Source organism: Bos javanicus, chromosome 7 (genome assembly GCF_032452875.1).
Source record: "Bos javanicus breed banteng chromosome 7, ARS-OSU_banteng_1.0, whole genome shotgun sequence".
Lineage (NCBI taxonomy): Eukaryota > Metazoa > Chordata > Mammalia > Artiodactyla > Bovidae > Bos > Bos javanicus.
Window position 1 is genome coordinate 19,771,752 of NC_083874.1, and position 25,073 is coordinate 19,796,824.

General features: G+C 46.1%; 1 protein-coding gene across 2 annotated transcripts in view; it reads right to left on the minus strand.

Moving 5' to 3' along the window:
- Positions 1-12,290, minus strand: part of ATCAY (ATCAY kinesin light chain interacting caytaxin) — a 42,088-nt gene extending 29,798 nt beyond the window's left edge. Inside the window, exons 1-2 of one of the 2 annotated variants that reach the window (XM_061422646.1) lie at positions 11,582-12,290; positions 9,136-9,264 (exon numbers count right to left, since the gene is read on the minus strand). In XM_061422646.1, coding sequence (XP_061278630.1) covers positions 9,136-9,212 — 77 coding nt within the window. In that variant the 5' untranslated portion in view covers positions 9,213-9,264; positions 11,582-12,290. Of the gene's footprint in view, positions 1-9,135; positions 9,265-11,581 lie in introns of those variants that run through there. The other variant, XM_061422647.1, reaches the window with a different exon arrangement.
- Positions 12,291-25,073: the final 12,783 nt, after the last annotated feature.

Here is a 25,073-nt window from a genome sequence, read left to right on the forward strand (position 1 = left end):
TTATATGTGGAATCTAAAAAAATGGACTTATCTACAAAACAGAAAGAGTTACAGACGTAGGAAATAAACTTATTGTTACCAGAGGGTAAGTGGGGGGATAAATAGGAAGATTAAGATGGACATGTACATACTTTGCTGTTGTTCAGTCACTAAGGCAAGTCTGACTTTTGTGACTCCATAGCCTGCAGCACGCCAGGCCTCCTTGTCCCTCACTATCTCCTGGGGTTTGCCCAAGTTCATGTCCATTGAACCAGTGATGCTATGCCACCATACACACTACTATACATAAAATAGCTAACTAATAAGGACCTATTGTATAGCATAGGGAACTCTACTCAGTACTCTGTAATGACCTATATGGGAACAGAAGCTAAAAAAGAGTGGATACACATATATGCATATAACTGACTCACTTTGCGGTACACCTGAAACGAACACAACGTTGGAAACCAACTACATGCCAAAAAAATTTTTTTAAACTAAAAAATAAAACACAAGCTTAAAAAAAAAAGATGGAGGCAAGGAGTGATGCATCTAGAAGCCAAAGAACATCAAGGATGGCCAATCACCACCCGAAGCAGGAAGAGGCAGTGAGGATCCTTCCCCAGCACCTTCAGAGGGAGCTATGGCCCTGCTGACACCTTGATTTTGGATGTTTAGCCTCCAGAACTGTGAGAGAAAATGTCTCTTGTTTTAAGCCAGTTTGTGGTACTTTGTTAAAGCACTATCCAAATTTCCCTTGTGGGCGTTCCTTCTGGACATGACGTCTGTGAACCCTCCAACCTGACACCTGTGATCTAACCAGGCTCTCTTACATACTGCAGTCCCTACCATGCCAAGGTCCTGTCTGTCCCAATGCCTTTGCACATCCTGCCCGCGCTGACTAGAGGGGCCACTTCCTGCTTTCTTTGCCCAGTGAAATTTGCTTAGCCTTTGAGGCAGGGTCAGTGTCCTCCAGAAGACCCTGTCTGAACCTGACCTCCACCTCACCCCTACATTCTGCCTCTTCCTCTCTTGCTTTGGTGAGTCACAGGCCTGGCCTTGGAAGAAGCAGCCCTCAGCAAGGGTCTGTTGAAGGAAAGGTTGAGTCAGGGCACATTTTGCAAGTGGTGGGGAAAGGCCAAAATCAAGAAATACCTGTCACTCAGAATCAGCTGATATTGCAATAGTTCTGGCTTCAGAGGTGGCCCCTAGACCTAGTTCTACCCTCAGGTCCTAGACTCTATCTTAATGTTATTCATAGTGTGAAAGAAAGGAATTCGGAATAAACTGTGGGCCCCAGGACCTTTGAATATGCCTCCTGCTTCCCAAGTGGCTTCCCAAGTGGCTCAGTGGTGAAAGAACCTCCCTGCCAATGCAGGAGACACAGATTTGATCCCTGGGTTGGGAAGATTGCCGGAAAAGGGAATGGCAACCCACTCCAGTATCGTTGCCTGGGAAATCCCATGGACCGAGGAGCCTGGCAGATTACAGTCCATGGGGTCACAAAGAGTAAGACACGACTGAGCACTGCTTCCCAAACAGTGCTCCAGGGCTTCGATGGCCTTCAGATTGGCCACGCTGCCTCAGTCTCCCCTCCAGGGCTTCCCAGCCTCTACTTCTGCCTGATCCACAGCCACCTCTGGTGCAGGGTAACAGCAAAAATTCTTTCTGAGCATTAAGTAGGCTTTTACGAGGCTCAAAGCTGGACTAGTAGCTCCAGGGCTTATAATAGGACTCTTGCAAACCTATGTCGAGGGAACTGCAGAGAGGTCTTCAAAAATTATAGGCAACTTTGGTGGTTTCAGTCACTCAGATAAATCTACCCTTCTCTGCACTTTCTGACACCTTTTCCCATTCATCTGGTTCTGGTCTCCCCCAGCACCATCACCTCTTGGCTGGATCAGAAAGCCTTGTAGGGGAACTTCCCTGGTGGTCCAGTGGCTAATACTCCACACTCGCAATGCAGGAGGCCTGTGTTCGATCCCTGGTCAGGGAACTAGACCCCACATGCTGCAACTACAGATTTAGCCACAACTAAGACCTGGCAAGGTAAAGAAATATTTTTAAAAAAGAAAGCCTGGGGTTGTGAGCAGAATCACAGACCTCCCAGCCCTCGCTCCCTATCCCTCACTTCACCCCTGGCAGTAACGCTGGCTCAGCAGATGCAAACAGGATGTTCTGGACCTAACTGTGTTCTCCCAACGCCCAGTATGACTGTGTTTGGAGACAGGGTCTTTAGGAGGCAATTGAGATTGAAGGAGGTCAAAAGTGTGTAGCCCTGGGACCTCTCTGGTGGTCCAGTGGTTGGGACCCCACCCTTCCACTGCAGAAAGTGGGGGTTCGACCCCTGATTGGGGAACTAAAATCCCACATAAGCAGTCAAAAAAAAAAAATGTGTGGGGCCCTGATCCCTTAGGACTGTGGCCTTACAAGAGGGAGAGCCACGAGAAAGCTCTCTCTCCACCACTGAGAACAGAGGAAACACCATGTCACAAGAAGCCAAAAAGAGAGCCCTCACCAGAAGCCAGCCCTGCTGGTACCATGATCTCAGACACCCAGCCTCCAGAGCTGTGCGAGAATAAACACCTGCTGTTGAAGCTGCCCCATGTGCCGTATTCTATTGTGACAGCCCAGCGTCGCTAGAGTTCAGGAAAGAGAAATGCTGGAGTGGGTGGGGGACAGGGGATGCTCAGGGCGCCCCATCAATTCCTGCCCTAAACCCACGGCTCCTGCCTGACAGTTTTTAGGACTGCCGAGCTGGACAACATGCAATCACCGCTGTGTGTGCGTTGAACTCGGAGAGGGAGCATGCTTGGCCTACCCTGTGCAGGGATGGGTGCATATAGACAGAGACTGAGCAAAGGTAGATAGACAGATAACAGACAGACAGACACTGAGAGAGACAGAGAGAGGAGGGGAAGGGAGAGCAGTAAAGGAAGTATCAATAAAATCTCAAGAGTAAGCAAATCTGGGTAAAAGTTTACAGATATTCCTTACACCATTCTTATAATTTTTATTTTCTAAGCTTGGGACTATGTCAGAATAAAAAGTTACAAGGGAGAGGGATAAATACAAGGGAGAGGGATAAATCGGGAGATTGGGATTGACATATACATAATGGGTGGGCTTAGTCGCTTCAGTCGTGTCCGATTCTTTGCAACCCCATGGACTGTAGCCCACCAGGCTTCTCTGTCCATGGGATTCTTCAGACAAGAATACTGGATTGGGTTGCCATGCCCTCCTCTGAGGGATCTTCCCTACCCCAGGACTAAATCCGTGTCTCCTGCATTGCAGGCAGAATTTTTTTTTTTTTTTGGCACTGAGCCACTGGGAAAGCCCATATACACTACCATATATAAAATAAATAACTAATAAGGACCTACTGTATAGCACAGGGAACTCTCTTCAATGCTCTGTAATGACCTATATGGGAATAGAACTTATAAAAAGAGTGAATATATGTATACATATAACTGACTCACTTTGCTGCACAGCAGATACTAACACAACATTGTTAACCAACTATTTGTTGTTGTTTAGTTGCTAAGTCATGTTTGACTCTTTGCGATCCCATGAACTGCTGCATGCCAGGCTTCCCTGTCTTTCACTATCCTCCAGAGTTTGCTCAAACTCATGTCCATTGAGTCGATGATGCCATCCAACCATCTCATCCTCTGTTGGTTGGCATCATTGACTATACTCCAATAAAGGAAAGGAAAAAAAATTACAAACACAATGAAGAGCCCAGATGCGGCAAGACCTAGCAAAGCCCCCTGAAAAAGAAAAAAAATTTACAAACAAAACCCACAGGCTGAGACACCTAATCCTGCACCCACCTCCTTAGTTGTAAGATGCTAGCCAAACCCCTCCCCACCTAGGTCCTCAGTTTCCCCATCCAACTTTCCTTCAGTCCCTCAATCTGCTTCCACTGGCCCCAGGGCCTTTGCACATGCTGCTCTCTTTGCTTGGAATGCTTGATTGCTACCCTCAGCCTCTTTTCCCTGTTCCCCCCTCATCACTCAAGGTCAGCTCCTCCTCTAACCTCCCCAACCCAGTCAGACCCCACCCAGGCTTGCTCCAGGTGCCAAGAACCCAGCTTCAGTTTTCCATTGGCTGGTGAGGTTATAAGGGACCACCTGTCTCTGCCCTATTCTTCCAGCACCCCATGAGGGCAGCTCTCCTGTTTGCCAGGTGTCCCCAGAGTCTCACCCACGGCCTGGCACAGTTGGTGCACATCACTAGAATGAATGGATGGGCAAAGGAGGCAGTGAATGGGTCATCTCCAGGCAGCCCTCAGCTATAGTCCATGGGAATCTGCAGAAGTGCAGAAAGACACTGCAGAAAACAGGCACAGTTTGCATGCCCGGACATACCCGGGGGAAGCTGGGAGAGGCCCCAGGAAGGGATCAGTGTGCTGGAAGGAATAGAATCAGGGGTTGTCTTGACTCAGACAGAGGTGCTTATGTTGGGCTGCATCTGGACGCTATATAAAGAGCTTTACTTACTCCTCCCGGAATGAGGACAGTGCCTCAACGAAGGCATGTTCCCGACCCAACCCGGGGTTGCACAGCCAGCCACTTATCCTGTGAACACTGTACCACTGAATGGGGGAGAGGAGCCCTTTGCAGCTGGGGAATCTCACTTGAAATTCACACGTGCAGCTGCAGTCAGCCCCACTTTGTCTCAAGAAGCCTTGGGAGAGGAGGGTCTCTTTTATTGGGGGGTGGGGGATGGGTAAAAGGAACCAGAGTGAAGGAGATACAAGCTGATAACAATGATGCTGGGACTTCCCTGGGGGTCCAGTGATGAGGATCTCACCTCCCAATGCAGGGGCTGAGGGTTCAATCCCTGTGGTTGGGGAGCTAGACTCCCACCGGCCTTATAATCAAAAAACCAAAACATAAAACAGAAGTAATATTGTAACAAATTTAATAAAGACTTTAAAATGGCCCATACCAAAGAAAACTTAGAAAAAAAAAGAATAATGTTGAGACTCCCCTCATGGTCCAGTGGTTACTCTGAGCTTCCACTGCAGGGGGTGCGTGGTTGGGGATCTAAGATCCCGTCTACCTCTGAGGTGCAGCCAAAAGATAAATACGTAAAAAAGAAGGAAAAGAAAAATGATGCTGCAGGCAGCATCAGATTCTCAAACCACTTTGTGAGCCAGGAATGACTGTCCATATTCTACAGGTAGGAAAACTGAGGCACAGAGATGCTCAAAGAGCTGTCTGAGGTGGCCGCACAAGCCCATCAGAGAACTGGAATCGGAACCCACTGGCGTCTGGTTCCACAGCTTGTGCCATCTTGTTTCCGCTGTGTCGCTTGAAATAAAACTAGAGTGAGCAAGGTGAGTTTTGTGCTGTCATCAGAGAATTTTTTTTTTAATGTCCAGGAAGGCTTGGAGTTTGCCACCTGGGGAGGCGGGGTTAAATCAGGTTTTTGAAGTCTGGACCTGGGAACGCTTTGGTCTCAGTGGAGGTCAGAGTTCATGGGACCACAGGGCGAGCGATGCTGAGACTGGTTGGAGATGTTTCTAAACTCCCAGAGTGCTTGGTGCTGGAAGGAACCTGCTGAGGTCACCCCATCTAATTCCGCCTTTTCTGTGGGACAAAACAGACCTTCCACAGATGAGGGGCAGCTCCTTAAGGTGGCCGGCTCTTGCCCACTCTGGGGCATTTCTAGCCATGGGAGGAGCCCCTGCCAAAATTTTTGTATACACTGCTATATTTAAAATGGAAAACCAACAAGGACTTACTGTATAGCACAGGCAACTCTGCTCAATGTTATGTAGCAGCCTGCATGGGAGGGGAGTTGGGGGGAAAACGGATACATGACTATGTACGGCTGAGTCCCTCCACTGTTCACCTGAAACTGTCACAACATTGTTAATCACTATACCGCAATACAAAATAAAAAGTTAGAAAAATGATCTTTAGTTCACCCAAACTGCCAGGTATCATGAGATCCCTTTCCTTTTAAAAACTTTTTTATTTTATTTTTTTGGCCAAACCACACAGCATGTGGGATCTTAGTTCCCCGACCAGGGATCAAACCTGCATTCCCTTCATTGGAAGTGCAGAGTCTTAACCACTGGACCACCAGGAAGTCCCATGAAACCCCTTTCTACACATCCAGGCAACAGTGCTCCTTGTATTGAGTTGAAGAGAAAGACTTTCACAGGGGAATGTAGAACAAAGAACATTCTAACGGTGAATGAAGAGGAGCTTGACTCCAATGAAGTTGCCATCTCCTTCTCAGACTAAGTCTTCCTGAAGACAATGGCACTGGGCAGACAAGAGATTCTTGGTTATTCTGATGTGGGGCATCTATTGCTTTAAGAACCACAAGGGGGACTTCCCTAGTGGTCCAGTGGCTAAGACTCTGAGCTCCCAATGCAGGAGGCCTAGGTTCGCTCCCTGGTCAGGGAACTAGATGCCACGTGATGCAACTAAGAGATTGAATGCCACAACTAAAGATCCTGCATGCCTAAACTAAGACCCAGGGCAGCTAAATACATAAATAAAATAAATATTAAAAAAAAAAAAAGACAAACCACAAGGATTGGGGTGAAAAGGACTAGACTGCCAAGAAGCCCAAGATTCTCAAATGAGGGGGTAATGCCCTCAACATCACGGCTTCTCCTGGGACAGGTTGACAGGAAGCTCTAGACCTCCCCCATCAGCCTGTTCTGCTTTTGAAAGGATGGGCGTATAAACTATGCACATATGGGGCCATTTGAGTCCAAAGAGCCTAGATTAGACGCAAACCTTTCATGCCTGTCCCTCAGCCTAGTTCTGCCCTCAGCACCCTCACCCACTAAGACTTTCTGGAGCTGGAACTCCTACCCAAGTTCTCTTTTCCAGGGTGAATGTGCCCAGTCTCGTTGACCTTCCTTCCCAGATGGTTATGCAACTAACTCTTGGGCATCATTTCCCTGGGATAAACTCCTTGCATTAAAGTGGGAGGGAGGGACTTCTCTGGCAATCCAGCGGTTAAGAATCTGTCCTGCAATGCTGGGGACATGAGTTCGATCCTTGGTCGGGGAACTAAGATCCCACATGCCTTGGGGTAACCAAATCCACGTGCCACAACTAGAGAGTCTGTGTGCCGAAGCTAAGACTCCATGCAGCCAACTAAATAAATAAATATTTTTTAAAGAGTGGGAGGGAGGGACTTCCCTGGTGGTTCAGTGGTTAAGAATCCACATAGCAGCGCAAGGGACATGGGTTCGATCCATAGTTGGGGAACTAAGATCCTGCAAGCTGTGCAGCATGGCCAAGAAAAAAAAAAAAATGGGAAGGAGATGAGCAGTTGAATCAGGGGGAGCCTGTGCTGATGATATTTCCTCTTACTTAATGCCTTGTTGGAGGAGAAAATAGAGACAAGTACCTCAGCCACACACGGCTCCCTTCTTAAGATTTTTCATTCCTACTAATGACTGTCATCCATTCACCCGTATCTACTGAGCACCAACTGTATGCCTGTGATCACACCAAAGGCCCCTGCTCTCATGGGATCCATCATGGAGAACAGATTGTAAACAAGTGTATGGAATAGTCAGCGAATTAGATTGTATGAGTCTCCTGTGGCTGCTGTAACAAATTGTTCCAAATTTAGTGGCTTCAAACAGCACAGATATATTCTCTTATGAATCTAGACACCAGAAGTAAGTCTGAAATCAGTTTCATGAGGCTGGTTTTCCTGGAGAAACCAGCACTGCATCCCTGGCCGGGTGGCCTCTTCCTCCCATGACTCTAAGTTGTTACTGTCATCATCACATCTCCTACACCTGTCGACAAACCTTCTTTTTTTTTTTTTTTTTGACTGTGCCCTGAGGCATGTAGGATCTTATTTCCCCAACCAGGGATTGAACCTGCACTCCCTTCGCTGGAAGCTTGGGGTCTTAACCATTGGACAGCCAGGAAAGTCCCCTGCCATCCTCTTATACTAGGGGTCCTCAAACTCTGGGATCTAATGCCTAACGATCTGAGGTGGAGCTGATGTAATAATAATAGAAATAAAGTGCACAATAAATGTCACGCACTTGAATCATCCCGAAACCATTCCCTTGCCCCCACCCCAAGTCTGTGGAAAAACTGTCTTCCATGAAACTTGTCCCTGGTGCCAAACAGGTTTGGGACCACTATCTTATACAGAATCCTGTGATTACATTGAGGACCTCCCCCTCAACAATCCAGGATTGTCATCTCCCCATTTTGAGATCCTTAACTCAATCATATTTGCAAAGTGCCTTTTGCCACATTAACGAACATTCTCCAGGGAGGGATTAGGACATGGATATTTTGGAGGGCTGTTATATAGGAAGGAAACAATTTAAGAACTAGGGGAGGGGGTAATTAAAGGGCTAGGAGTTCCTCTCTAAGAAGGTGGCCAGTGGGTGGAGATCTGAAGGAGGCAGGGGAGGCAGGTGTCTGGGGAAGAGCACGCCTGGCAGAGGGAACAGCCAGTGCAAAGTCAGAACATCAGAGCCAGCCCAGCACAGAAGGAACAGGAAGGGAGCAGCAGGCGCTGGAGGGCGCGAAGGACAGAGAGTGGCAGGAGCATGTGGAGGCTGAAACCCGGAGTTTTCAAGGAATGAACATCTGACCCAGCAATTTTAAGCGGGGATATGCTGCTGCAGATAAAAACACACTATTACCTGGATTCTTGGGAACCCAGGTAAGAAGACTATCACAGCCCATGAAAGTGTCAGTTGCTCAGTCATGTCCACCTCTTTGCGACCCCATGGACTGTAGCCTACCAGGCTCCTCAGTCCATGGAATTCTCCAGACAAGAATACTGGAGTGGTTAGCCATTTCCTACTCCAGGGGATCTTCCTGATCCAAGAATGGAACCTGGGTCTCCTACACTGCAGGCAGATTCTTTACCATCTGAGCCACCAGGGAAGCCCAATAGTCCATAAGATGGTTTTCTTCATAGAAGAATGTTTCGAATTCTTACAAGAGTGTGGAAATGGGAGCTATTTTAGCATTTTGGCAGAGGTGGGCGGGGGGAAGTGGGAAATCCATCTTAAGTCAGCAAATACCAATTATGAACTTGGCTGGGTCAACTGGGGTATCTGTACCATGCTTGGGAGAAGTGTCAGCCAGGCCACGCCCTCCACAGCTGACACGCAGGCCAGGGGAGCCATACCTGGGCAGAGCTTCGTCATGCCATTCTTCCTTCACATCCATGTTCTCCATCCGGAGTGTGGCTTCGGTGGTTCCCATGAGAGCTGGGAAGAGGTGCCGACTTGAAGCAGGGGTGAATCCTGAAGGAGAGCTGTGGATGGAGGGTTTACTAGACAATCGTCCTAATGACAATTCCCCACCCATGCACAGAACTTCAGAGATCCATCTGCAAAGAGCACTTGTGTCTGTCATCTTACTGAATCACTGCCTGGACCCATGAGGCTTTTCCATGTCACAGGTGAGAAAACAGAGACATAGAGAGCTGAAAATCCATGTGGGTGGGTCAGGAATTGGAACCCAAAGGAGGGGCTGAGCCTCCAGTTATAAACTACCTCCCAGTGAAGCTCTGAAATCCACCTTCCCCATGGCTCACCTGCCCTCGCTTACCTTGGACTTCAACTAGGAAGCCACAAATGCAATTAAAGTCATTTATCCTCCAGTGCTAATGACTGATATAATTAAGTTTCCTTGCCAGGGTTGACATTCAGACAGGACCTAGTTAACCCCAACCACCTCTATCTGCTCTGGCCCACCTCCCCTGCCCCTCTGTCTGCTACTCCCATGCCCCTAAGAAGAATCAAGTCTTGATAACCTGACCCTAGAACTGAAAAAGACAGTGAGAAAGTGCCTGGGGTTGGAAATCAGGATAGTAATTTCTCACTAACCACAAAATGCCAGTTTTGTTTTTAATGTTGTGAGGAACCAGGTGGGGGCAGGCATGGGGTGGGGTTAGTGCTCTAGAGGGTGGCTTAAGTGCTGGGCTGTCTGGGAGTGTGGTCAGAACTGCTGAGTGAGACTGAACTTGGGGCATGAACATGAACATGCCCTGGGGCATGGCAGACCTCCCCTGCCTCAGTTTCCCTGTCTATCAATGAAAGACTGGATCCAGAAATAACCTCTAACATCCCTTTTGGAATTACACCCAAGATCTTATGACCCAATGAATAGCACAGGTTCTGTGCTTTTAAGCCAGTGGTTCTCAGTTGGGGGTGATGCTGCCTCCCGCCTCACCAGTCACTTGGTAATGTTTGGAGGTCTGTTTTTAGTTGTCACATGCAGGGGAGAGGGGCGCTACTGACATCAAGTGGGTGGAGAACAGTGATGCTGCTCAATGCTTTACAGTGTCCAGGATGGTCCTCCCTTAATCAAAAATGATCTGGCCCCAAACGTCCGCAGAGCTGAGATTAAGTTGTCATCTTCACTCTCCAGCACCTAAGGTCCCGCATCCAGCCCTACCCCCTCCCCAACGCCGCAGCTGCCTCTCTAAAGCTGGTGGGTGGCTCTCTATTTGGGTGTGTCTTCCAAAGCCCCGCGCTGGACGGAAATCCCTGTGCATGGTGGGTCTGCCTTTGGGATTGGGGCTCAGGGGGAGGACTCAGAGGGAGCAGGGTGGGGGCCAGGTAGGAGAGAGGGGGTGTCTAAAATGTGACCCTCCCCCATTCAGTGAGTTTCTCACTCGATTTTGTCACTGCCCTGGATGTCGTCACTCATTCATGGAGGAGGGACAGTAAGACGCAGTACGGAAGGGCGGGGGGCGGGGGAAGAAGAGAGATCTCTTCCTGATGCTATGGGCAACCGCCAGCCAGAACCTTACCGCAAGGGAAAGTTCGCGTCAGTAGAAGTTCATTTTCTTTATGAAGGGAGTGGTCTTTGCGTCTGTATCCTTCTCCTGAGCTGAGTGTGGCCTCAGTCCCCCGAAAAGGGCCACCCCCGCTACCCTACCCACAGCCGAGCCTGGAGCCTCACATGTCTGCCCCACGGTCCTCTAAATGCCGGGATGTGGGTGGGTCCCGCTGGGCCCTGGACACTCCCGCCCTCTGGTCCCCACTTCACATTCATGGACCATCGAATAAGGGGGCAGCGAGCGGAAGCTGAGAAGCGGTCCTTTCTGCCGTGGTGCTGAATTATCAGCCCCTCGCATACAAGTTGAGACACAGGAGGAGGCATCTCTTGTTTGTAACCATCTCCCTTCCTCCCCACCCCATAGGCAAGCCTTTACGTGCACTGCTGTCAAATCCTTTTTCCAAATCCGCTCACGGCGTTATAAATAGGAAACGCACAGAGTTGGGACTTGTACATTTTGGTCTCGCAGGAAGCGTCCCAGAGAGGGGCTGAGGGTTTGAGCCGCCTAATCTCCCAACATAGCCTGGAAATGGTGCAATCCTCTGCCTTCCAGGTGAACGGTGGGCACGCGAGGTGAACCTTGTGGGTGTGTATGTGTGTGTGTGCGCGCGCGCGGCGGATGGTTTTCTCCGCGTGGGGAAAAAAATGGAGGTGTTGCCATTCCAAGAATCGCTAAGTACCCTGGCTCTCCGCTCCCACCCGCCCATCTGCCAGAAGCCGGGTTTGCAGCCCCAGAAACATGAGGGACGATCTTCCTCAACAGGGCGGGGAGAAAGTGGACTCACCTCCGTGCGAGTACCGGCTACCTCCGCGGCCTCTCCCGGGTGAGCGCAAACAAAGACGAGCCCCGGGCGCCTGCAGACCTCGGTTCCCGGGCCTTCAGAGCATCCGAGGAAGATGCGCTCAGGGCGAACTCTGCATCCAAGGAAGGTCACCCAGAGCAACGCGGCGGGCGCAGACGGGAGCTTTTTGTCCAGGGATGGTGGGGCGGCGGGCAGGGAAGGCTTGCAGTTAGCGGTCGACTCCCCCTTGCTCGGCCGCGGCTTCGTCTTGGGTCATCGTTGTCTCAGCTTGTGCCTCCCGAGGTATTTTCTTCTCGCCAGCTCGTAGCTGGCAGAGGCTCGGCTTCCTTTAAGACAGTCAATTATGCTGCTTTTGTGTGCAGGGTGGGTGGGTGGGGGCAGGGCTGACCAAAAAGCACAGCCCCCTGGCAGAATCGGTGCTCTCCATTGGCTGAGAGGGGAGCAGTGCTAAGAGCCTCACTGGGGGCAGAAGCGGAAATGATTCCTGATGGCGCATCACAGATTTAAAAACAAAAACAAGGAACAAATAAATAAATAAATGGCAGCGATGGCCTCATTCCTTGGAATATGAGAGAAGGAATAATAACCTCCTGTTCCCACTTCGTGGGTCCCTCAGCTGGCCACTTCCTATGACCCATGTGCCGAGGACCAGGCTGGGTACTGCGGAGGCAGAAAGATTCTTAGACACACGCGCTCGGGGCCACCGAGGGAAAGGCGTCCCCTGCAGGTGTGCGTGCGGTAGCCCCGCCCTGAAAGACGGTAGAACAGAATTAAGAGCGCACTCTCTGAAATCAGACCGTAATCGGTTTGCACTCTGGCTCAGCCACGAGCTGGGGGACTCGATTGGGTAAGTGATTGTACCTGTTGGGCCTTAGTTTCCTCATCTGCGAAAAGGAAACGTTAGGCCTCTGGCGTTTCAGCATTTAATGAGGTGATCCGGGCTGGGTGCTTGGCACATACCACAGCATGAGAAGAGTTCCGTGCGTGTTTTCCTGCTGTTACTGATTTTATGTTTAGACTGGTAGCAGGTTGAGTGGTGCCTTCCGCCCCCCGGTAAAAGATACCTCCAAGTTTTAACCCATGGGACTTGTGAATGTAACCTTATTTGGGGAAAAAAGGGTCTTTGCAGGTAGAATTAAGTTAAAGATCTCCAGATGAGATCATCCTGGATTAAAGATGAGCCCTAAATCCCACGACAAGTAACTTCTTGAGAGAAGAGGAGGGGGGACGCCATGTGAGATGGAGGCAGAGATCAGGGTGAGGCATCTACAAGCCAGGGGACATGAAGGATGGCTGGCGGTCTCTAGAAGCTGGGGGGAGCACCCAGTGGATTCTCCTCCCAGCCCCCAGAAGGCTCCAACCTTGCCACTATATTCAGACTTCTGGCCTCCAAAATTGGGAGAGAAAAAAATTTCTGGGACTCCCCTGGCAGTCCGGTGGTTAAAACTACATGCTTCCATTGCAGGGGGCTCGGATTCAATCCCTGGTCAGGGAACTAAGATCACACATGCCATGCAACACGGTAAAAAAAAACAACAACTATTTTTCTATTGTTTTGGGCCTCCTAGTATGGTACTTTGTTATAGCAGCCACAAGAAAACTTAATACATAACCCCAAGCAGGGTTGGATACCTATTGTTCTCGCCTGTGCCTCTTAATCACTGTGGTGGTTTTTCACTTGTTCTGTGAACATATCATACTCATTCCCACCACAGGGACTTTGCACAAACTGTTCCCTCTGCCAGGAATGCCCTTCTCCCAGATGTTTGCATTATTCAGGTGTCAGCTCAGAGAGGCCTTCCCTGATCATCCCCCACCTTTACCTCTTACTCCATCATCCTTCCTCCCATTACCTAGTCTGTTTTTCAGTATAATTTTTTTTTAATCACTGTGGTAAAATACATGTCAGCTTCCCAGGTGGCTCAGCAGTAAAGAGTCTACCTGAAAATGCAGGAGATGTAAGAAACACTGGTTTGATCCCTGGCTTGGGAAGATCCCCTGGAAAAGGGCATGGCAACCCACTCCAGTATTCTTGTCTGGAAAGTTCCACAGACAGAGGAGACTGGCGGGCTGCAGTCCATCAGGTCACAAAGTTAGGACATGACTGAGCACATGCACGCAAGTACAAAGTATGCATCACATAAAATTTACCACTTTAGCCATTTGAAAGTGTATGGCTCAGTGACATTAAGTACACTCATGGTGTTGTGCCACCATAACCACTATCTAGTTCCAGAAATTTTCATTACCCTTAATCCTGTACACATTAAGCAGTCCTTTAATTCCCCCTTCCCAGCCCCTGGCAACCACTAATCCACTTTCTGTCTCTGTGGATTTGCCTGTTCAGGATATTTCATATCAATGGAATAATCTACTATGCCATCTTCTGTATCTGGCTTCTCTCACTGAGCATCATTTTTCCAGGATCATCTGCATGGTGGTGCGTGTCAGTGCTTCATTCATCTTTTTGGCTGAATCGTATATTTCATTGTATGTATGCATGTGCCATTTTTTTTGTTTATTCATCCACCAGTAGATAAAAAGTATTTCTACATTTTGGCTGTTGTGGGTGTACATGGATTTATTTGAATCCCTGTTTTCAGTGAACTTGGGTGTATACCTGAGAGTGGCATTGCTGAATGATATGCTAATTCTATGTTTAAGACTGATGCGTTTTGTTTTTAAATTTTTGAGTGTGTGGAATGTGGGATCTTAGTTTCCTGGCCAGGGATCAAACTCATATCCACTCATTGCAAGGCAGGTTCTTAACCACTGGACCACAAGGTAAGTCCCCAAAATACAGATGATTTTAAACAGTGGTTTTTTTTGGGGGGGGTGGGAGAACCATGTCACATGGCATGTGGGATCTTAGTTACCCCACCAGGGACTGAACCCATGCCCCCTGAATTGGAAGCACAGAGTCTTAATTAACCACTGGACTGCCAGGAAAGTCCTTTTTTTTTTTTTTTCCCATAACACAATTGTTTGAAATTATTTACTTGTTTCTTTGTTTATTCCCTCCACTTACTGGAATAGAAATTTCAAGAGAAAAGAGACTTGGTTTCTTTTGTACACTGTAATGTACCATGGCAGCTGCTCCGGGAACAAAGGAGATATTGGGAAATGCAGGTAGACACCACAGATGCAGGCTCCCCTTGTGGTCTCAGACAACACTCTATTCATGTGGCCACCCCTCTTACTGGTTCGGTGGCTGTGGCCTTCTGAGCCAAAGGTATAAAGACAACCACCCCACGGCAGCGGAGGAGAGCCCAGAGCCTCTGGAACAAAGTCTGGGTTCTGCACTTCCTGGCTGGAGGCAGTGGAGCTCTGGGGAGAGATACTGAGTCAGGAATCCAGATTAGCTCTAGTGCTGGGCACTGGGGTCCAAAAAATGAATAAGACTTTGCTTTCAGAGAACTCCTACTCGGAGAAGCAAATGGGCAGGGGAGTGTGGACTGACTTAGAGTCCCCAGTGGCACACTGGTAAAGAATCCACCTGCCAAAGAGATGTAGGAAATACAGGAGATGCAGGTTCGATCCCTGGGTCGGGAAGATCCCATGGAGAAGGAAATGGCAACCCATTCCAGAATTCATGCCTGTAAAATTCCATGGATAGAGGAGCCTGGCAGGCTACGGTCCATGGGGTCACGAAAGAGTCAGACACGACTTAGTGACTAAACAACAGCAAAAAGACATCTTTTGAGTAGAGTGGCTTTGTGGGGCATGGGGAGATTTCTCAGAGTTGGGCAGCGGAGGTGATTATGTGAGTTGGGCCCTGAGGAGTAAGTAGGAGTTGCATGGATGAAGGAGAAGAAATTTGTGACAGGACTTCTGTAAAGCAGCGGCCCCTCCTTCCTGAGAGCTTGCCGGGAGCTGTCCGTGGTGCTGCTGCCGCCGCTGCCGCCAAGCCGCTTGTGCGAAACAAATTTGGCTGTTGTCAGGTTTATTTTTAATTGTGGTTAAAATATAGCGAGAGAGCTTCCCTGGTGGCTCAGATGGCAAAGGATCTGCTTGCAATGCAGGAGATTCGGGTTTGATCCCTGGGTCAGGAAGATCCCCTGGAGAAGGGAATGGCAACCCACTTCAGTAGTCTTGCCTGGAGAATCTCATGGACATAAAATCTACCATCTAATAATGTTTAAAGCTAGTGGAGGTGATGGAATTGCAGTTGAGCTATGTCAAATCCTAAAAGATGATGCTGTGAAAGTGCTGCACTCAATATACCAGCAAATTTGGAAAACTCAGCAGTGGCCATAGGACTGGAAAAGGTCAGTTTTCATTCCAATCCCAAAGAAAGGCAATGCCAAAGAATGCTCAAACTACCGCACAATTGCACTCATCTCACATGCTAGTAAAGTAATGCTCAAAATTCTCCAAGCCAGGCTTCAGCAATACGTGAATCGTGAAATTCCAGATGTTCAAGCTGGTTTTAGAAAAGGCAGAGGAACCAGAGATCAAATTGCCAACATCCACTGGATTATCAAAAAAGCAATAGAGTTCCAGAATAACATCTATTTCTGTTTTATTGACTATGTCAAAGCCTTTGTGTGGATCACCACAAACTGGAAAATTCTTAAAGAGATGGCAACACCAGACCACCTTATCTGCCTCTTGAGAAATCTGTATGCAGGTCAGGAAGCAACAGTTAGAACTGGACGTGGACCAATGGACTAGTTCCAAGTTGGGAAAGGAGTACATCAAGCCTGAATGTTGTCACCTTGCTTATTTAACTTATATGCAGAGTACATCATGCGAAATGCTGGGCTGGATGAAGCACAAGCTGGAATCAAGATTGCCGGGAGAAATATCAATAACCTCAGATATGCAGATGACACCCCCTTATGGCAGAAAGCGAAGAACTAAAGAGCCTCTTGATGAAAGTGAAAGAGAAGAGTGAAAAGGCTGGCTTAAAACTCAACATTCAGAAAACTAAGATCATGGCATCCGGTCCCATCATTTCATGACAAATAGATGGGAAAACAATGGAAACAGGGACAGACTATTTTGGGGGGCTCCAAAATCACTGCAGATGGTGACTGCAGCCATGAAATTAAAAGACACTTACTCCTTGGAAGAAAAGCTATGATCAACCTAGACAGCATATTAGAAAGCAGAGACATTACTTTGCCAACAAAGGTCCATCTAGTCCAAAGTATGGTTTTTCCAGTAGTCATGTATGGATGTGAGAGTTGGACCATAAAGAAATCTGAGCACCGAAGAATTGATGCTTTTGAACTGTGGTGTTGGAGAAGACTCTTGAGAGTCCCTTGGACTGCAAGGAGATCAAACCAGTCTGTCCTAAAGGAAATCAGTCCTGAATATTCATTGGAAGGACTGATGCTAAAGCTGAAACTCCAATACTTTGGCCACCTGATGCGAAGAACTGACTCATCTGAAAAGACTCTAATGCTGGGAAAGATTGAAGGCAGGAGGAGAAAGGGACAACAGAGGATGAGATGGTTGGATGGTATCATCGACTCAATGGACATGAGTTTGAGAAATCTCCGGAAGTTAGTGATGGACAAGGAGGCCTGGCGTGCTGCAGTCCATGGGGTCTCAAAGAATTGGACACAACTGAGCAACTGAACTGAATGTTTAACGATTTCAAAAATAATTTAACCCTCTATAGTCACCACCATGTCTTCTTTTTTAAATTTTATTTATTTCTTGTTTACTTTTATTTTTCGGCTGTGCTCGGTCTTCTCTGCTGTGCAGGCTTTTCTCTAGCTGTGGTGAGTGCAGGCTACTCTCTAGTTGGGGTGCATGGGCTTCACACTGAAGTGGCTTTTCTTGCTGCAGTGTGGGCTCCAGGCATGTGGGCTTCAGCAGTTGCAGCAAGCAGGCTTCTGTAGTTGTGGTGCACGGGCCCAGTTGTTCTGTGGCATATAGGATCCTCCTGGACCAGGGATTGAACCTGTGTCCCCTGCATTGGCAGGGGGATTCCTACCCACTGCACCACCAGGGAAGTTCCTAAGGAGTTTTTTGGATGTGGACCTTTTAAAAAGTCTTTATTAGGAGGAGCCAAGATGGCGGAGGAGTAGGACGGGGAGAACACTTTCTCCCCCACAAATTCATCAAAAGAGCATTTAAACGTCGAGTAAATTCCACAAAACAACTTCTGAATGCCGGCAGAGGACATCAGGCACCCAGAAAAGCAATCCAACTCTTCAAAAGGAGGTAGGAAAAAATATAAAAGACAAAAAAAGAGACAAAAGAGGGAGGGACGGAGTTCCGTCCCGGGAAGGGAGTCTTAAAAAGAGAGAAGTTTCCAAACACCAGGAAACCTTCTCACTGCCGAATCTGTGCCAAGCTTTGGAAGCACAGAGGGCAACATAACGGGGAGAAAAAATAAACAAACAATTAAAACTCGAAGATTGCGAGTCCTACGGTAACTCCCCCAGCGGAGAAGCAGCGCAGACGCCTGCATCCGCCATTAGCAAGCGGGGGCTGGGCAGGGAGGCGCAGCGCGGGCTGCATCGCTTAGAGTAAGGACCTGGCCTGAATACCCTGAGCACTATCTGAGCGAAATAATTTGGGCTAGCAAACCAGACTGTGGGATATCTACCATGCGAAAAGCCAGCCCCAACCTAAGACACCGCCAGGCCCGCGCAGGGAACAAAGAACTGAACAGAGATAGCTGGCTGCAGACCTTCCCCCTCCGGTGACAGGCAGCCAGAGCCGGAAGGGGGCAATCGCAGCCCCAGAGAGACATTATCTATAAAACTGTAAGCCGGCTTCTTTGCTAACTAAAACTTCTTGGGGGTCTGGACGGTTAACATCTGCCTGAGAAGGTGCGCCGGTTTTATACCCAGATAACCGAGTGGCTGGGAGGCGATAAGTCGCAGCATTGGCGCTCGCCAAACACCTCATCACTTGAGCTGCTCGGACCTGGGAAGAGCACAAAACTCAGGCCCAACTGAGTCTGCGCCTCTGAGGACTGCCCGAGCGCCTGAACCTGAGCGGCTTGGACGTGGGAGGTACATGCAGCCCAGGGCCAGCCTCGGATTGTTCCCGGCGGAACAACCTAGAGCCCGAGCAGTGTGGGCAGGGAGGCTACACGCGCCATGAGCGGGGGCAGACCCAGTGTGGCTGAGGCACTGCGAGCGCACGCCAGTGTTATTTGTTTGCAGCATCCCTCCCTCCCTCCCCACAGCGCGACTGAACAAAGAGAAGAAATACAGCTCCACCCATCAGAACACCGACACAAGCTTCCCTAACCAGGAAACCTTGACAAGCCACCTGTACAAACCCACACACAGCGAGGAAAAGCCACAATAAAGAGAACTCCACAAACTGCCAGAATACAGAAAGGACACCCCAAACTCAGCAATTTAAACAAAATGAAGAGACAGAGGAATAGCCAGCAGATAAAGGAACAGGATAAATGCCCACCAAACCAAACAAAAGAGGAACAGATAGGGAATCTACCTGATAAATAATTCCGAATAATGATAGTGAAATTGATCCAAAATCTTGAAATTAAAATGGAATCACAGATAAATAGCGTGGAGACAAGGATTGAGAAGATGCAAGAAAGGTTTAACAAGGACCTAGAAGAAATAAAAAAGAGTCAATATATAATGAATAATGCAATAAATGAAATTAAAAACACTCTGGAGGCAACAAATAGTAGAATAACAGAGGCAGAAGATAGGATTAGTGAATTAGAAGATAGAATGGTAGAAATAAATGAATCAGAGAGAATAAAAGAAAAACGAATTAAAAGAAATGAGGACAATCTCAGAGACCTCCAGGACAATATTAAACGCTACAACATTCGAATCATAGGGGTTCCAGAAGAAGAAGACAAAAAGAAAGACAATGAGAAAATACTTGAGGAGATAATAGTTGAAAACTTCCCTAAACTGGGGAAGGAAATAATCACCCAAGTCCAAGAAACCCAGAGAATCCCAAACAGGATAAACCCAAGGTGAAACACCCCAAGACACATATTAATCAAATTAACAAAGATCAAACACAAAGAACAAATATTAAAAGCAGCAAGGGAAAAACAACAAATAACACACAAGGGAATTCCCATAAGGATAACAGCTGATCTTTCAATAGAAACTCTTCAAGCCAGGAGGGAATGGCAAGACATACTTAAAATGATGAAAGAAAATAACCTACAGCCCAGATTATTGTACCCAGCAAGGATTTCATTCAAGTATGAAGGAGAAATCAAAAGCTTCTCAGACAAGCAAAAGCTGAGAGAATTCTGCACCACCAAACCAGCTCTCCAACAAATACTAAAGGATATTCTCTAGACAGGAAACACAAAAATAGTGTATAAATTCGAACCCAAAACAATAAAGTAAATGGCAACGGGATCATACTTATCAGTAATTACCTTAAACATAAATGGGTTGAATGCCCCAACCAAAAGACAAAGACTGGCTGAATGGATACAAAAACAAGACCCCTACATATGTTGTCTACAAGAGACCCACCTCAAAACAGGGGACACATACAGACTGAAAGTGAAGGGCTGGAAAAAGATTTTCCATGCAAATAGGGACCAAAAGAAAGCAGGAGTAGCAATACTCATATCAGATAAAATAGACTTTAAAACAAAGGCTGTGAAAAGAGACAAAGAAGGTCACTACATAATGATCAAAGGATCAATCCAAGAAGAAGATATAACAATTATAAATATATATGCACCCAACACAGGAGCACCGCAGTATGTAAGACAAATGCTAACAAGTATGAAAGGAGAAATTAACAATAACACAATAATAGTGGGAGACTTTAATACCCCACTCACACCTATGGATAGATCAACTAAACAGAAAATTAACAAGGAAACACAAACTTTAAACGATACAATAGACCAGTTAGACCTAATTGATATCTATAGGACATTTCATCCCAAAACAATGAATTTCACCTTTTTCTCAAGCGCACATGGAACCTTCTCCAGGATAGATCACATCCTGGGCCATAAAGCTAGCCTTGGTAAATTCAAAAAAATAGAAATCATTCCAAGCATCTTTTCTGACCATAATGCAGTAAGATTAGATCTCAATTACAGGAGAAAAACTATTAAAAATTCCAACATATGGAGGCTGAACAACACGCTGCTGAATAACCAACAAATCACAGAAGAAATCAAAAAAGAAGTCAAAATTTGCATAGAAACGAATGAAAATGAAAACACAACAACCCAAAACCTGTGGGACACAGTAAAAGCAGTCCTAAGGGGAAAGTTCATAGCAATACAGGCACACCTCAAGAAACAAGAAAAAAGTCAAATAAATAACCTAACTCTACACTAAAGCAACTAGAAAAGGAAGAAATGAAGAACCCCAGGGTTAGTAGAAGGAAAGAAATCTTAAAAATTAGAGCAGAAATAAATGCAAAAGAAACAAAAGAGACCATAGCAAAAATCAACAAAGCCAAAAGCTGGTTCTTTGAAAGGATAAATAAAATTGACAAACCATTAGCCAGACTCATCAAGAAACAAAGGGAGAAAAATCAAATCAATAAAATTAGAAACGAAAATGGAGAGATCACAACAGACAACACAGAAATACAAAGGATCATAAGAGACTATTATCAACAATTATATGCCAATAAAATGGACAACGAGGAAGAAATGGACAAATTCTTAGAAAAGTACAACTTTCCAAAACTCGACCAGGAAGAAATAGAAAACCTTAACAGACCCATCACAAGCACGGAAATTGAAACTGTAATCAAAAATCTTCCAGCAAACAAAAGCCCAGGTCCAGACGGCTTCACAGCTGAATTCTACCAAAAATTTAGAGAAGAGCTAACACCTATCCTGCTCAAACTCTTCCATAAAATTGCAGAGGAAGGTAAACTTCCAAACTCATTCTATGAGGCCACCATCATCCTAATACCAAAACCTGACAAAGATCCCACAAAAAAAGAAAACTACAGGCCAATATCACTGGTGAACATAGATGCAAAAATCCTAAACAAAATTCTAGCAATCAGAGTCCAACAACACATTAAAAAGATCATACACCATGACCAAGTGGGCTTTATCCCAGGGATGCAAGGATTCTTCAATATCCGCAAATCAATCAATGTAATACACCACATTAACAAATTGAAAAATAAAAACCATATGATTATCTCAATAGATGCAGAGAAAGCCTTTGACAAAATTCAACACCCATTTATGATAAAAACTCTCCAGAAAGCAGGAATAGAAGGAACATACCTCAACATAATAAAAGCTATATATGACAAACCCACAGCGAACATTATCCTCAATGGTGAAAAATTGAAAGCATTTCCTCTAAAGTCAGGAACAGAAAAAAAAAAAAAAGAAATTTCCACAGTTTGTTGTGATCCACAGTCAATGGCTTTATTATAGTCAATGAAACAAAAGTAGAAGTTTTTTTTCTGGAATTCTCTTGCTTTTTCTATGATCCAACAGATGTTGGCAATTTGCTCTCCTGTTCATCTGCCTTTTCTAAATCCAGATTAAACTTCTGGAAGTTCTCAGTTCAAGCAGTATTGAAGACTCGCTCATAAAAATTTGAAAAACACTTTGCTAGCACATGAAATGAGTGCAATTGTATGGTAGTTTGAACATGGCAATGTCTTCCTTTGGGATTGATATGGAAACTGACCTTTTCCAGTCCTGTGCTGCTGCTTCAGTTTTTCAAATTTCCCGAAGTGGAAAAATAAGGAATGTGAGAAATAAAATTACCTAGAGACAAAAATAAATAAATAAATAAATAAATAAAAAGTCTTTATTGAATTTGTTTACAATATTGTTTCTATTTTATGTTTTGGTTCTTTGGCCATGTGGGATCTTAGTTCCCTGACCACACCCCTTGCATTGGAAGGCAAAGTCTTAACCACCGGAGAAGTCCCCATTCTAATAATTTTTAAATGTAAAGTTTAGTGTCTTCATATTATTGGACACTCCCCCTACCATCCATCTCTAGAACTTTCTCATCTTACCAAACTGAAACTCTGTCCCTATGGAACACTGATGTCCCATTCCCATTCCCCCAAGTTTCTTGAGGTCAGAGATGTTTCATTTTGTCATTGCTGTATTTTTAATCCTTAGATCAGTGGTTGAGAACCTGTGGGCAATTTTACCCATCATGGGACATTTGATGATGTCAGGGATATTTTTGATTATCATGACTGGAGGGGATGGAGTTGATACTGGCATGGAGCAGGTAAAGACCAACAACACTGCCCAACACTCTACAATGCCCAGGACAGCCCCCCTCCCAAGATAACTGTTGTTGTTGTTCAGTCGTGTCTGACTGCAAACCATGGACTGAAGCACACCAGGTTTCTCTGTCCTTCACCATCTCCTGGAGCTTGCTCAAACTCATGTTCACTGAGTTGGTGATGCCATCCAAACATCTCATCCTCTGTCAACCATCTCTTCCTCTGTTGCCCCCTTCTCCTCCTGCTTTCAATGTTTCCCAGCATCAGGGTCTTTTCCAGTGAGTCAGCCCTTCATATCAGGTGGCCAAAGTATTGGAGCTTCAGCTTCAGCATGAGTCCTTCCAATGAATATTCAGGATTGATTTCTTTTAGGATTGACTGGTTTGATCTCCTTGCAGTCCAAGGGACTCTCAAGAATCTTTTCCAACACCACAGTTCAAAAGCATCAATTCTTTGGCTTGAAACAAAGTTAGTTCTCAATAAAATTTATTGAGGCAATGAAATGGCTAAACCTCCTTGAATCGTCTTCTCTTCATTTGCAAAGGTGATTCATACAAATACATTTGATTCTCATTATTTGCAGTTTCTGTATTTGTAAATTTGCCTGTTGAACTTTATTTGTAACCCCCAAAATCAATACTCATGGTGCTTTCAGGATCATTTGTAGACAACACAGAGAAGTGAAAAAAAAATGAGTACTGGCTGTGCCTGTGTTCCCAGCTGAGGCTGAACCAGGTGATGCTCATTCAAGCCTTGACTGTAAACAACTGTGCTTTTTGGGGCCTATTTAGTGCCATACTTTTAACATTTGGGGGTTTGTTGGTGACTTTGCTATTTATAATGGCCTCCACGCATGGTGCTGAAGTGCTGTCTAGTTTTTGTTAGCACAAGAAGGCTGAGACTGAGAGAGTTAATTTAGGTAGGCTGATAAGGAATCTGGAGCCCTCAAGGAGGAAGGGGTCCAGTTCAGTTCAGTCACTCAGTCATGTCTGATTCTTTGTGACCCCATGGACTGCAGGGTGCCAGACTTCCCTGTCCAACACCAACTCCCGGAGATTGCTCAAACTCATGTCCATTGAGTCAGTGATGCCATCTGACCATTTCATCCTTTGTCGACCCCTTCTCCTCCTGCCTTCAATCCTTCCCAGCATCAAGGTCTTTTCAGATGAGTCAGTTCTTCACATCAGGTGGCCATGGAGCTTCAGCTACAGCATCTGTCCTTCTAAGAAATATTCAGGACTGGTTTCCTTTAGGATAGACTGGTTTGATCTCCTTGCAGTCCAAGGGACTCTCAAGAGTCTTCTCCAACACCACAGTTCAAAAGCATCAGTTCTTCGGTGCTCAGATTTCTTTATGGTCCAACTCTCACATCCATACATGACTACTGGAAAAACCATACCTTGGACTAGATGGACCTTTGTTGGCAAAGTAATGTCTCTGCTTTCTAATATGCTGTCTAGGTTGATCATAGCTTTTCTTCCAAGGAGTAAGTGTCTTTTAATTTCATGGCTGCAGTCACCATCTGCAGTGATTTTAGAGCCCCCCAAAATAGTCTGTCCCTGTTTCCATTGTTTTCCCATCTATTTGTCATGAAGTGATGTGACCAAATGCCATGATCTTAGTTTTCTGAATGCTTAAGCCAGCCTTTTCACTCTCCTCTTTCACTTTCATCAAGAGGCTCTTTAGTTCTTCTTCGCTTTCTGCCATAAGGGGGTGTCATCTGCATATCTGAGGTTATTGATATTTCTCCCGGCAATCTCGATTCCAGCTTGTGCTTCATCCAGCCCAGCATTTCACATGATGTACTCTGCATATAAGTTAAATCAGTAGGTGACAATATACAGCCTTGACATACTCCTTCCCCAATTTGGAACCAATCCGTTGTTCCCTGTCCAGTTCTAACTGTTGCTTCTTGACATGCATACAAATTTCTCAGGAGGCAGATAAGGTGGTCTGGTATTCCCAAATCTTTAAGAATTTTCCACAGTTTATTGTGATCCACACAGTCAAAGATTTTGGCATAGTCAATAAATCAAAAGTAGATATTTTTCTGGAACTCTCTTGCTTTTTCTATGATCCAATGGATGTTGGCCATTAGTTCTCTGGTTCCTCTGCCTTTTCTATCTTCAGTTTTAACATCTGGAAGTTCTCAGTTCATGTACTGTTGAAGAATTTTGAACATTTTGGAGAATTTGAACATTCTTGGAGAATTTTGAACATTACTTTGCTAGTGTGTGAGATGAGTGCAATTGTGCAGTAGTCTGAACATTCTTGGGTGTTGCCTCTCTTAGGGATTGGAATGAAAACT